At 43.6% G+C, this 13,731-nt stretch overlaps 1 protein-coding gene and 2 pseudogenes across 3 annotated transcripts in view; 2 read left to right on the top strand and 1 right to left on the bottom strand.

Moving 5' to 3' along the window:
- The first annotated feature begins 314 nt into the window (after positions 1-314).
- On the top strand, positions 315-849 carry LOC110315439 (annotated as a pseudogene).
- Positions 850-2,284: 1,435 nt separating this feature from the next.
- Positions 2,285-2,622, bottom strand: LOC110315441 (annotated as a pseudogene).
- A 6,903-nt stretch (positions 2,623-9,525) lies between these two features.
- The window catches only part of LOC110315440 (gasdermin-A-like), an 8,312-nt gene continuing 4,106 nt past the window's right edge, over positions 9,526-13,731 (top strand). For 2 of the 3 annotated variants that reach the window (XM_021189496.1, XM_021189497.1), the window contains exons 1-6: positions 9,526-9,739; positions 9,941-10,118; positions 11,311-11,476; positions 12,544-12,640; positions 13,082-13,134; positions 13,461-13,482. In XM_021189496.1, coding sequence (XP_021045155.1) covers positions 9,526-9,739; positions 9,941-10,118; positions 11,311-11,476; positions 12,544-12,640; positions 13,082-13,134; positions 13,461-13,482 — 730 coding nt within the window. Of the gene's footprint in view, positions 9,740-9,940; positions 10,119-11,310; positions 11,477-12,543; positions 12,641-13,081; positions 13,178-13,455; positions 13,489-13,731 lie in introns of all 3 variants that reach the window. The other variant, XM_021189495.1, reaches the window with a different exon arrangement.

Here is a 13,731-nt window from a genome sequence, read left to right on the forward strand (position 1 = left end):
CAAGCAATTATTTCACATCACTAAGGTTATAAGAAATATTTTAAGTATAAATCATCTAAAGAAAGACTGTCCTAAACTTTATATGACCCAGCACCAGGGAACACCTGGGCCAAGTAGTGGGAGTGGGTGGGTAGGGGAGGAGGGGCGGGGGGGGGTATAGGGAACTTTTGGGATAGCATTTGAAATGTAAACAAAGAAAATAATAATAAAAAAATAATGAATAAAAGAAAGAAAGAAAGAAAGAAAGAAAGAAAGAAAGAAAGAAAGAAAGAAAGAAAGAAAGAAAGAAAGAAAGACTGTCCTCCCTCTTCCTGGAAGCCGCCAGAGGTCACCTGCCAAGATGGTTCACTACTCTCTTGACCCAGAAAACCCCACAAAATCATGCAAATCAAGAAGTTCAAACCTCATAGAGTTCACTTTTAGAACACCCAGGAAACCAACCAGGCCATCAAGGGTATGCATATCCACAAAGCCGCCAAGTATCTGAAGGATGTCACTTTAAAGAAGCAATGTGTACCATTCCGACAGTATAATGGTGGAGTCGGTAGGTGCGCCCAGGCCAAGTGGGGCTGGACACAGGGACAGTGGCCAAAAAAGAGTGCTGAATTTTTGCTGCACATGCTTAAAAATGCAGAGAGTAATGCTGACCTTAAGGGTTTAGATATAGACTCTCTGGTCATTGAACACATCCAGGTGAACAAGGCCCCTAAGATGCATTGAAAAACCTACAGAGCTCATGGCCAGATTAACCCATCCATGAGCTCCCCCTGCCACTTTGAGGAGGTTGCACAGAAGAAAAAGATATCCTAGAAGAAAGTGAAGAAACAAAAACTCATGGTCTGGGAATAAATTCAGCATATAATAAATGCAGATAAAGTTTTAAAACCAAAAAAAAAAAAAAAAAAAAATTTTAAAACCAAAAAAAAAAAAAAAAAAAAAAAAAAAAAAAAAAAAAAGACTGCCCAAAAATTAGAGGCATAGACAGTAGAATTTTTCCCCTGGAATCTGTCCTCACTTCAGGAGGGATAATCTTTAGGCCAGGACTCAGGCAGTATGCTCAGATTAAAATACATTTACATTTGAGTTAATGCAAAGCTCAGAACAGCCTCACCAAGGCTTGTGTGCCATTTCTTTTGTTTTGCAAACCTTACCTAGGAAAGTTTGGGGACCTAACCTCTCTTTGCCTCCAGGGAATTATTTTTAAGCCTAAACATTGTTACAGATCTATCCAGGTGTTGTTCAAAATAAAGTTTAATCTTAAGATTTATGAAAGGTCAATGAGGCTGTAGAACTTATAGAGGCATTACAATCTGGCCTCACTACTCCGTAGAGAATTATTATAGATTTGGAAGGTTGGTTTTTCCCTTTGCATCCTGAAAATTGTAAAAGGTTTTCTTCTAGTGAGGTTGTGATCATTGGAAATTTTGCATCTAGGAATGGCTAATAGCCTTATATTATGTAAAAAAAAAAAAAGAAAGAAAGAAAGAAAGAAAGAAAGAAAGAAAGAAAGAAAGAAAGAAAGAAAGAAAGAAAGAAAAAAAGTCTTTGCTTCAATACAAGAAGCTAGGGCTTTGAATCTTTCAGTGTACATTGTTTCTTATATAGAAAGTATTTTATTAGCTAATGTCTCTGAAGCGAAATTGACTACAAATTTTTGCACTTACACAACGAAAGTTAAAGTTTCAGGGTGTGGTTGTTGCTCCAGAAAAGATTCAGAGACAACATCTTTTTCAATCTTTATGGCCTCAGTTATATCCTAGAAAAATAGTGGTACAGAAAATTTAAGAAAGAAAAGGTGATTTGTTTACTTCAAATTGTTTTTAAAAGCTTCCAGGAGATGTTTATTGGCTAAGAATTCACCTTAAGCTCACCACTGGAGGACTTACACCTTTGTTAGATGTTTTCAAGGGGGATGCAAATTAACTGGTGAAAAACAAAAAGCTTTGCAGAAGTAGAGGAAGCTTCTGTAATCAATTGTTATCATTTGTAATCAATGGTAATCAAATAAGCACACTAGGTGCTTATTCTAATTATTGTTACTCATTGTTGCCACAGCAAATCCTTGGCAAAAGAGAACATTAATGTGGAATCATCTTTCTTCATCTCCAAGTAAAGTTTTAACATCCTGTTATAAATCTGTTGTGGTGTTAATAAAGAATTGTAACATAAATCAGGAAGATATTTTAAAAAAAAGTCTTAGAAACCTGAGGAGACTTCTGATCCTTGTTTTTGTTTTTTTTCCCCAAGATACATAAAAAGGCTTTATTTGCAGTGGAGCAGGAATTTAATCAAACAAGCCAAATCCCATGCTGTCATCCGACTCCTCCTTCTTCTCATCTTTCTTCTCCTCTGCTGCAGCAGGGGCAGAACCAGCAGCAGGAGCCTCAGAGCCAGGAGCAGCAGACACAGCCACAGCCCCACCAGCACACACACTAGCTAGCTTGCCAACACCCTCAGCGAAGACATCCTCAATGTTCCTTCCATTCAGCTCACTGATGACTGATGAGGCAGGTCATCATCTGCCTCGATGCCCACTCTGTCTAGTATTTTCTTGATGTCTTTGGAGCTAGGAGAGGAATTACCCCCAAGGGTAGCCAGCTGGTAAGAGGCAAAGTAGCACATGTCACCTGCAGGGGACAGACTTCACACATGCGACCTCCAAGGTGTCAGGCAGCGAAAAGCCGGTTCCTTGTTTTGAACGGCAATTAAATTGGTTATTGCAGAACATTGATATTTGGCCTATTGCATAACAATCTTCTTAGGTAAAGTTGATAATCAATATCCAAAAGGCAAGTTGTTAAAAATTGCTTCGATTCATGCTTTTCTATTCTCTGTAAATTTATGCATGCATGCATCCCATAAAGAATACATCTACTGTATTTATAAACAGCCCTTCTATGGGAGAGAAGTACATGTGATTGGATCACATGTTTAGTCTTTTGAGTTTCCTCCTGCTTCAGCACAGATAACTGAATTGTGTGCTGTAGCCAGTGTTTTGAAAAGTTAAAAAATCAAGCTTTAATTTGTATACTGATTGCCAATGTGTATGTGTATATATATATATATATATATATATATATATATATATATATATGTGTGTGTGTGTGTGTGTGTGTGTCAGGGCGTACAACTGCCTTAAATTGTTCTTTTTTAGATACTTCTAACTCTCAAATTTGCAATTGTTCATTCATATACCACTCAAGTCAAAAGAAAATACGGTTCCTTTAAAGGACTGTCTTTGGACATTTCAGAACTCATCCTGGACTGCCTGGACAAGACCTCTTAAGGTGACACCACAGCAGATTTGTATCCCAGGCAGATTATAGGCCTTACACAGGAACAATTGGCCATATAATCTCATTCTTTACATCATCAAAAGATGTAAAGAATCTGGTATTTTTAGAGAATGTGCATGTGAAATTGTAAAAAGTTGTTCTCTGTGTACTCAGTTTCTACCTGTTTCATATAATGGTGTTAATTCTCGAGGACTTAATCATTTATTGCAAATGGATACTCATATTTCTGATTTTAGAAAAATAAAATATGCACATGTGACTATTGATACCTTTTCAGGCTTTCTGCTCTAACAAGAGAAGCAACTAATAGTGAAATTAGTCATTGCCTAGGTTAATTTTTTTATACTTGGTGTTCCAAATCATATAAAAACACGTTTTGCAACTGGCTATTACAATCAAGCATTTGAGAGGTTTTTGTCAACAAAACAAAATAAATCAGTTACCAATGTTCCTGGGATTTTTTTATAATTCTCAAGGACAAGGGATTGTGGAACTTTAAAACAATATCTTCTTTTAAAAACTAAAAGGGGGGAATTATATCCCTGTGCACATTATTTAAATCACACTTTTTATTTTGAACATTTAAAATTAGAATGCCAAACAACTCCTTGCTGAGTGCCATATAGCATCCTATAAGGAGACATGCTCATGCCTAGGTGAGATGGAAGAATCTACTTATCGGCATATGGCATGGTCCTGGTCAGGTATTTAATGTGGGGAAGAGGGCATGCTTGTGTTTTTTTTCCCACAGAATGCTACAGGAACATGCTAGCTGCCAGAATGATTCATGTGACCTGTGAGCTTGCTGAGTGCCCTGACAATGTTGACAGGAAAGATGTGTTGAGCATATGTTCTTGACCCACCTTTGTTTGCCTATGTTTTTGATTATACAAGCTAAGCTGCCTTGCATCAAGCTTTTAGACTTTGTGGAAAAGAAAACATAGAGAGTGTGGAAACTGACTTAGAAAAATTAAATAAAAGGAGGAGATATAAAGACTCTCCTCTTTCCTTTAAGCTGACCAGTTATTCTGACTCAATCATGGACTGGTCTAGAAATAAATCCAATATTGGAGATTCCTATAATGAAGATAGCTAAAAATCATTATCAGCAAGCAGAGTTAACTTGGAGCATAGCCTACACTATTTACATGAGAAGTAATAGTTTTTTGTTGATTCATGAAGCCATCTCCCCCAGTCAGGGAGGACAGACTTGGGTCTGATCATTGCTAATTTGCAACTGAATAGAGTGCCTGTAACCTCCCCACAGACACCCTTAATCCTGCTCCTTTCAACTTTGGACTTTGTATTTTAAGCAGGTTGATTACCTCTATAAAGGCTCACCTTCAGCAAAGCTCAGATATGGCAGTGATTCATTGCTATGAAGAAACACATTGATTGCATATTGAAGCTTTGGCCTGATTGGGGGAAAGGTGTGCAGTGAGGGCCAGCAGCCAAAGAAGGGCCACTGGTCGATGGCTTATTTCAACCTAAGACAGAGGCATGTGCCAAGAAGCCATGATTGCTCATAATAAACACTAAAAGGCTGTGTTTGTGCAAATAAATACAAACAAGCTGCATGTGTTCTCTGAGATGGGTCAAAAGCATCCAATTAGATTCAGTCCTAAGACAGGCAGGGCCTCTAGCCACAATTCCCATGCAGGACTGTGGAACATAAGTAAATTTCATGCCCAAGTCCAGCTAATTTTTAATAAATAATAAGAGAGGAATTGTGCCATCCCCCCAGAATTGATCAGACTGGCTCAGACCTGTTTTTCCACAGTTGCTAGACCACCTAGGGTAGAGTCTTCCGACCTAGGTAAAGTCCATTCTCCTGCCACATCTGTGGTTTTCTCCAAGATGCCAATATCTGCTGAGAGGCTGACCCTCTTTTCCTAACATGATCCTGACAAAGCAACAAGATCCTGGCATGGTGGGGGATGTTACACACACAAACACACACACACACACACACACACACTACTAGCACAGACTCTTAAGTAAACATTGGGCCTTGATCAGAAACTTGTCCTGGTCTCGTTATTTCTCTCGCCGCCTTTCCCATCCAAACCCCGTCTTTCCTTTCAGAAACCCTGTAACCCATGGCCGCTGGAGGCTACAGGAGGCCATGTGAGCTCACTCTTTCCTGCCTCCTCAGACTTCTGTGTACACTGGTACCCAGCTATGCATGTGTAGCCAATGCATATATACACATAGAGAGAGGTAAGAATCAGCAGGCTGATGCATAATACAAAGATGAAGGGCAGATTCTCAGCTGTTCTGCTGCCTGTAGTCCCTGAACACATAGGATTTCTTATCACTTCTCATTTCCACAAGGCCTCAGATGAATGGCAGGTGTTTCCGGATGGGCCATAATGACACCAGAGCACTGATCCACCCTGTATCACTCCTGTTCATATTCATACCATTCACACGCATGCCTGAGTACACACATACACACACACACACACACACACACACACACACACACGCACAGAGAGAGAGAGAGAGAGAGAGAGAGAGAGAGAGAGAGAGAGAGAGGAGAGAGAGCGCCAATTCCCTCTCCCTCCTTTATTGGGAGCAACCTTGTTTGAACATTAACTGCCTTGTCAGCCATAAGTATTTACTGGCACAAAGGCTTGGCCTCTGTGGGAAAGAACTAGCCCAGTTGAGAACAAATAACTATAGATCTTGAGAACATGTGCCTAGCAACCCATTCTGTTCTGTTACTCCTGCTGAGCTTTTATCCAGCCAATATCCTGATCTTGGGAACAGGAGCAATCTCCAGAGACAAAGTGACCCCATTCCACCCCACTTACCTTATATCTTTTTTTCTATGAGTATGTAACCTGTGTGGGAACAATAAATACTTGTCAGCTTGATAAGACTTCGTGACGTGCTATCCATTCTTTGTATCTCTTGTCCACCCCATTCTCTTCCAGGTGAATCCCTCACCCCTGTCCCTGTAGACTCCCTTGCTCTCCAAAGTCCACAAGCAAACTCTCAGTCACCATTTCTTTCTGTCTCATCCCCAGTTACACAGACACTTACCTGGCAAATCCCTACCCAACCCCTTATTTCTTAGCAGGTCAAGGTACAGAGCCTGAGGCAGGGCACTTCAAACAGGTTGATGCTGATCTCATGGAATAAAAAGGGGTGGGGTCATTGAGGCAGGCAGAGTCTGTGGGAGCCTACATCCCCACTTCCACGGAGGCATAGAGCAGCCAATCCTGGTAAGAGACACTCAGTCATTCCCTCACCCTATAGACAGAACGAGCTCTGGTTCCTCACCACAGACGTGCTGCCAGACAGAACCCAGCCTCACCTCTCCCTGGTAAGATCAATGACAGCTGAGAAGGCAGGGGGACACTCTGGGGAACCAGGGGGAGGTTGGGGACAAATGGGCATGGGATTTCTTATCCTTTATCATGGCCATAAAGTCCCCCTGGATTTCACTGGAGGTAGAATTCATAGAAGGCCCCAGAGAGAGGAGAGGCAGCCCTTTGAGTGCCTCTCTGATGAAGGGCAGGTACTTGTAGGTGCCACGGACCAGCCTCGGTCGGTCCCCCTCAATCCATGGAAGAAATTAAGGTTCTGGGTAGGTGGGCAAGGAGTTGGCGAGAAGGGGGTGACAAACAGACACAGACAGACACAAGGGAGTGCTGTATCTGGATGTACTTTGTCTCAAAGTGAGCACCAGTCTTATAAGTGACTTTTACACAAAACAGAGGAATGCATACAAAAAGCTAACAGGTGCCGGGTGTGGTGGTGGCACACACCTTTAATCCCAGCACTTGGGAGGCAGAGGCAGGTGGATTTCTGAGTTTGAGGTCAGCCTGGGCTACAGAGTGAGTTCCAGGACAGCCAGGGCTACAGAGAAACCTTGTCTCGAAAAAAAGAAAGAAAGAAAGAAAGAAAGAAAGAAAGAAAGAAAGAAAGAAAGAAAGAAAGACCAAACAAAAAAAGCTAACAGGAACCAATAGGGATCAAAATCAATGTTAAAAACTAGGAACAAAAGCAGCCCCACCTAAGTTCAGCTTAATCTTAGAAGCCAGGGGCTTCACACCCTCGCCATAGTTCCAATTCTAGTCTACCTTATACTCCACCTTCCCCCTAGTCCATTGTAAATTCCTGTGTATGGGTATAACAGCTATCTATAGTTCTAAGTATTTATTCTAGTTCCTTCTTAGACCACAATCTTCCTTCTCCTGGATAATTGTAAGTTCTTGCATATGGGAGTAGCTCGGCTATTATTCTAAGTGGTTGGGGGGGACTTTCTACTAATAAGTAATGTAGTCTGCCATATATAATTATAGTAAGAATTCTAAACTTACTTTGCTAAGCTTGCCCTGAGATTTCTAACTCTATGTAGTAGATAGTAATGCCTGATTTCTTTCACTATCTCTCTTACAATAGTAGAGGCAATTTTGAATGTCACTGAATAGGCAACATTCTTACTGAATTACAAGCCCAGGGTCAGCTCAAGGACTACCTAGGGCATGGGTGAAGGCCAGGAAGCAAAGTTCAATTTTGCTTAGATATTTGGCAAGTCATTGCTTGGAGACTCCTATAATAAAACAATACTGAAAGAAAGCAGACAGATTCATACTCTGACTAATACAAGGACAAAATTGGAGCATACGTGCTATGGGATGTCACGCTTCCAGGAGACTAAGTTTCCGTGAACTTTTCGCCTCGGGACTGCGTCCAGCCTTTTGAGCCTGTCACATGGGTCACTACTGGAGTGAATGTGGCATCTAGGTACACTCACTTTGTCCCTGGAGGGACATAGACCATCCAAACACTTCCATGAACAACGGCAGGAAAGTATATTGTAGATGAAAGGATGACCCCACACATCTGTGTGTGCTCCTCCTGTTTCCCTGACTTTGTCAAGTACTACAGAAAGGTGAGGCCCATGGAGGCTAGCTGATGTGTCTGACCTCTTCCACCCACTAGGAAAATCTGGGTGTGTCTCCTGGATGCCCAGGTGAGGTACCTCGACTTCAAAGACAGAGCCCTAAGATGTCAAACTTGCGGTCCTTGCAGGCCCCACGTCCTCTTGGTCCCTCTCCTCCCAGCGTGCCTCCCAGGACCATGCTCACTGACTCTATGCTTCTTTCTACCAGACATGGGGCCTGGTGCTGATGCTGTAGAGGTGACTAAGGCCCATTTTCTGCACTCTGGAAAGTCACAGTTGAGTAGGCAAAGCAGTCAGGTTAACAGATGGTAACAAGATGAATTAGCAGGTATTTCAGAAGTCGATAGACAAGGAGCCTTGGGAATACAAGCAGAGTCACCAAAATTTCCCAAGAAGAAAGGGGGTGAGCTGGTGACTTGTGTTGAGTCTTTTTCCCCCTCCTCTTCCTCCACCTCTTCTTCCTCCTCTTCCTCCTCCTTCTTCTTCTTACTCCAGCCCTGCTTACTTAGACCACAAAGATTTATTTATTTATTATATGGAAATACACTGTACCTATCTTAACACACAGCTGAAGAGGGCTTCAGATCCCAGTACAGATGGTTGCAAGTCACCATGTGGTTGCTGGGATTAGAACTCAGGACCCCCAGAAGAGCAGCCAGTGCTCTTAACCACTGAACCATCTCTCCAACCCTTGAGTTGAGTCTTAAAGGACAAATACAAATTAGTTTTATTGGAAAGGGGATATATCATAAACAGAACTAACAAAGAAAAAGAAGTAAGTGAGAGAGAGGAACTGGGAAACTATCCCACTCATAGCCACATTGCTAGGAGGTGGGTGGGAGGGAGTGGAGTGTACAAACAAGTGTAGCCTTGCCAAGGAAAGGGCAACTGGGCAAAGCTACTCTGCTCTGACTGCCCAGGTTCCTGGGCCCAGTATGGTTGTTTCCTTTCCCTAATGTCCCCAGGTCCTAGTTTCAACTGTCCCTTAGTGTGGGAGGACACTTCACTTCCCCTGCTGATGACATAATCCAGCTGGGCTCTGTGGCTGTGAAGAAATGAACATGGAATGAGAAAAGAGCTCTTGATACAGGGGAGGGCTGTCATATTGAGTCAGCCACGTGAAGTCCAGAGATTGTGATTGTCCATCACAAAAGAAGGACTCCTTCCAGATCCAATATCCAGAAAATATCTAATTTTCTCCCCCAGCTCTAGCAGTGAAGCCTGGTGACAACCTCTTTACAAAGTCCTAACCAGGGCTTGATGACCCAAGTGTCTGCCTGGACATTGTCCATCTCTTTCTCCACAGAGACAATGTCTATGTTTGAGGAGGTCACCCAGGCCGTAGCTAGAGAGCTGAACCCTGGAGGGGATCTGATACCCCTAGACAGCCTCATCGACTTCAATCGCTTCCTTCCTTTCTGCCTGGTGCTGCGGGAGAGGAAGAGCACACCATTCTGGGGAGCCCACTATGTCCGCACCGACTACACTCTCCTGGATTTGCTGGAGCCGGGCAGCTCCCCCTCAGGTCAGCCTCTCACTCATAGCTGGGCTCTGAAGGATGCTGTGGGGCTAGGGTCATCATCCTGACCACAAGGAAGATCCTCAAGCTCTTCCCCCTGATATGGTTAGGTGTATAGAACTTTGCCAAGCCCAAAGTTCTCTCTAGAGGTGCTGACAAGTGGGGATGCCTCCCAGCTCAGCTGCTTCTCTCTTTTCCCTCCCCCAGATCCAACAGACAGTGGCAACTTTGGCTTTAAGAATGAGTGGGATGCCCAACTAGAGGGATATGTGGAAGTGCCAAAGACGATGAAAATAAAGGGGACTGCAGAACTGTCACAAAGGAGCACACTGGAGCTGCAGACATGCAGGGTGGCTCCCAAGGATCTGGAGAAATGGAAGGAGAGGTGAGAGAGGACAGGGCTGATGGGCTGCTAGGATCAATATTTGGTAAATGGAACTTCATGAAAGTGAAAAGTTTCTGAAAGGAAAAGAATGCTGTCAATAGGACAAAAAGGCAGTGTACAGATCAGGAAAGCATTTTCACCAACCCTATATCTGACAGAGGGCAAATACACTAAATTTACAAAGAAACCAAGGAGGTAAGAATTAATACCCAAAACAACATAATTTAAAAGAGGGTTACAGAGCTAAACTGAGAATTGTCAGCAAGGGAATCTAGAAGGGCAGAGAAGCACTTAAGGAAATATTTAAGTCTTTAGACATCAGTGAAGTCAATTAAGACATCTCCGAAGTTCCATCTTGTACCTATCAGAATGGCTGAGATCAAAACCTCAAGAGACAGCACATGCTGACAAGGATTTAGAGCAAGGTGGGAGTATAAACTTGTATAACTATTTTGGAAATCTATTTGGCAATTTCTAAAAAACTGAGAGTCGTTCATGCAATTGGAAGCCAAGATGAGGCAGGAAGGAACAGACTGACAGAAGATCCAGGGTGGTCCACGTGTATGGGGGTCACTGTGATTTCAGCAGAGTGAGATTCCGATGGGGTGATGAACACACAGTCAGTATGGTTCACCCTTTGAGACATTTGCAGTAGATGATGGAGATGAATAGGGCAGTGATTTGAGGGAGTACTCAGAACAAAAGCAGATTCTGTGAGGACAGAGATGTGTTTTCATACGGAAGCAAAGTGGAGGAGGAAGTGGACATGCCAGGTGATGAGCCTCCTACTGTTGGCACAGTTTATCTCAACTTCCTGGGAAATAGTTGGCATTATCTCTGCTTTATAGATGAGGCAACTCAGACTCAAAGCTGCTGCCCTGCCAGGAATAACAAGACTGAGTTCACACTGTGGCCGATCTGAGCCATCATTCCTTCCCTGGCTCCATACTGTCTAGGATTGACAGATTACAAAAGCAGACACTGAGGGGCATAGTGGCACATGCTTTTAGTCCCAGTGCTTGAGAGACAAAGGCAAGTGGATCTCTGTGAGTTCAAGGCCAGCCTGGTCTACATATGACAGCCATGGCTGTACAGCAGGAATCCTGCCTCAAAAATAAAATAATACAAAGCACAGAGGTGGCCCTGGTGATGGAACGCTGAGGGTGGTGTCTTCCTGTATCTCCTGCCTTAGGAAACTGTCAGGAGACCACCCATTCCTGAAGGAGATGCGGGAATACGGGAAGAACCTGTATATGGTGGTGGAGGTGGTGAAAGCCAAGCAGCAAGTCACTCTGGAGAAAACTGCCAAGGCAAAAGGCCACTTCTCTCTCCGCCGCATGGCCACACTGATACTAAAGGTTTGCTATACACAAACACAGATAGAAAGAGAAAGAGACAGAGAGAGACAGACCACACACACTGTCCTTTGCTCAGTGGTACCCAACAGGCCAGGTCTCCATAGGCCACAGACAACACAGAGCAAGTTCAGTGATACAGGATTTGTCCCCACTCCTCCCCAGCTCTCCTGTCTGGTATGGTGGTGCACACTAGTAATCCCAGCACTCTGAAGGCAGAGGCAGAAAGGTCACGGGTTCAAGGTCAGTCTGGGCTACCTGGTAAGATCCCAGGATGAGGGCAGTTTCCTACTTTCAGAATGTCCTACGTATAGATGTGTCACACAGGTAAAGCCCAGTAGAAATAAGTGCATGTCTTATTATCTATACATACATCTAGTGAGTATGTTCAAGAGGAATGGAATGGGATTGGGAGCCATGAGAAGACTGCCAAATGAGATAAGAATGGGGGAGCTGGTGTAGAGGAAGGAGGGACCTGGGTTGAGGGACAGGATGATCCACAGGCAGGTGCTAGAGCCGGTCTGTCCACTTCCTCTGCTGTCCAGTCCAGATGCAAGCATAGCTTGGTACAGGGTGATCACTAGAAATGAATGGGAAGGGAGACAGAGAGATGGCTTAGTGATTAAGAGCACTGACCCCTCTCCCAGAGGTTCTGAGTTCAATTCTCAGCAACCACATGGTGGCTCACAACCATCTGTAATGGGATCCAATCCCATTTTCTGGTGGGTATAAAGACTGCGATAGTATACTCATATACATAAAATAAATAAATGAATGCATATATTCATATATATGTACATATATATATGTATATATAGTAGATAGATAGATAGATAGATAGATAGATAGATAGATAGATAGATAGATAGATAGATAGATAGATAGATATGAATGGCGAGGTTTCAAAGGCCATAAGTTCAGAGCACAGAGAAAGACAACTGGAGATCCTACTGAAGGCTTTCCTACTGCTTGTGTCCTCAAACACTGTCAGACCTAGTCATGTACTTGAATCCTGCCCCTCCTCCTAATGGATCTCAGAGAACTCACAGACTCTCATTGTGTAATCCTAGGGATCCGTGAAAGACAACAAGGTTGTAACCATCCCCAAGGACTGTGTCCTGGCCTATCGAGTGAAACATCTGATGGTCAATGGGAAAGATGAGTGGTGTAAGCAAAGACTAACATGTTCTCGCCTCAAGATAAGGGGTGGCTGCATCTGTGCAGTGGCATCCTGGTCCTCTCTTGCAGTGTGAGGGGTTGGGGCTGGGGAACAGCATCTTATATTGCCCATTGCTGGCAACAGAACAAAGATGTTCTAGATGAAGGAGGAGACCTGAATTTCAGGTGTCTATGGCACTGGGGAAGCTATGGGGAGTGACCCAAAATCTAAATGAGCATAGCCTCTGACCTCAGGAAGCCCAAGGAGGAGACAGATCCTCATGCCAGCACTGGATTGGTGATGGGGGGGGGGGGAGGCGGTGGTATGCTATTGTAGGGCAGAGCTAACATCTTCCAACATTGAAGGTTGGGTAAAAAATTAGATGGGGCATTTGAGGAGCTGCTGGTAATGACCCCCTGATGCCTCCTCTTGTCACTTCTCCCTTACAGACATTCCACACATTTGCAATGGCAGCATGAAAACCTTCTTTGAGCCCAGGGAGGTGGCTTGCAGTGCCCTCTTATCATCTGCCCGGAGGATATCTGGTAAAGGCCCCCACCCTAAAATATCAGCAGCTCCTATAATCTTCAAACAGACAGATGTATGGGACATAAACACTGCCCAGAAGGAACAAAGAGACAGGGCCAAAGCACAGCCAGAAACAGAGAGATTTTGAGAAGGGGTATGGTCCAAAGTTGTAAAGGGCAGGTGTGCTCGCAGAATCTCCATGTTTTCACAATGCTACCTTGAGGCTGTCCTGGCAATGGCTTTAGTGAAAGGCAGCAAACAGTTTGTCCTGACAGATGTTCTTTTGTGTTTTCAGAAAAGCCAGAGGAAGAGAAGCTCATTCGTAAGTGTTTATTTTGACTTTAGTTCAGAACCTTAGTCTTCCTCCCTCCTCCATGGGACTGACCGGGAAGATAGTGGGACAGAACTCAGCAAACAGCTGTCCCTCAACTACAGCAGAAATTCCAATAGGAAGTTAGCACAAGAATAAGAAGTTCCAATAAAAACAATAGAAAGGAGAGACCTGTAGACAATGTGCAGGAGATCAGCTGCCCCGGACCTTTGCTGTCAGCGGCCTCAGTAGCCGCAACCT

This window comes from Mus pahari, unplaced genomic scaffold, assembly GCF_900095145.1.
Source record: "Mus pahari unplaced genomic scaffold, PAHARI_EIJ_v1.1 scaffold_11290_1, whole genome shotgun sequence".
Classification (NCBI taxonomy): Eukaryota; Metazoa; Chordata; class Mammalia; order Rodentia; family Muridae; genus Mus; species Mus pahari.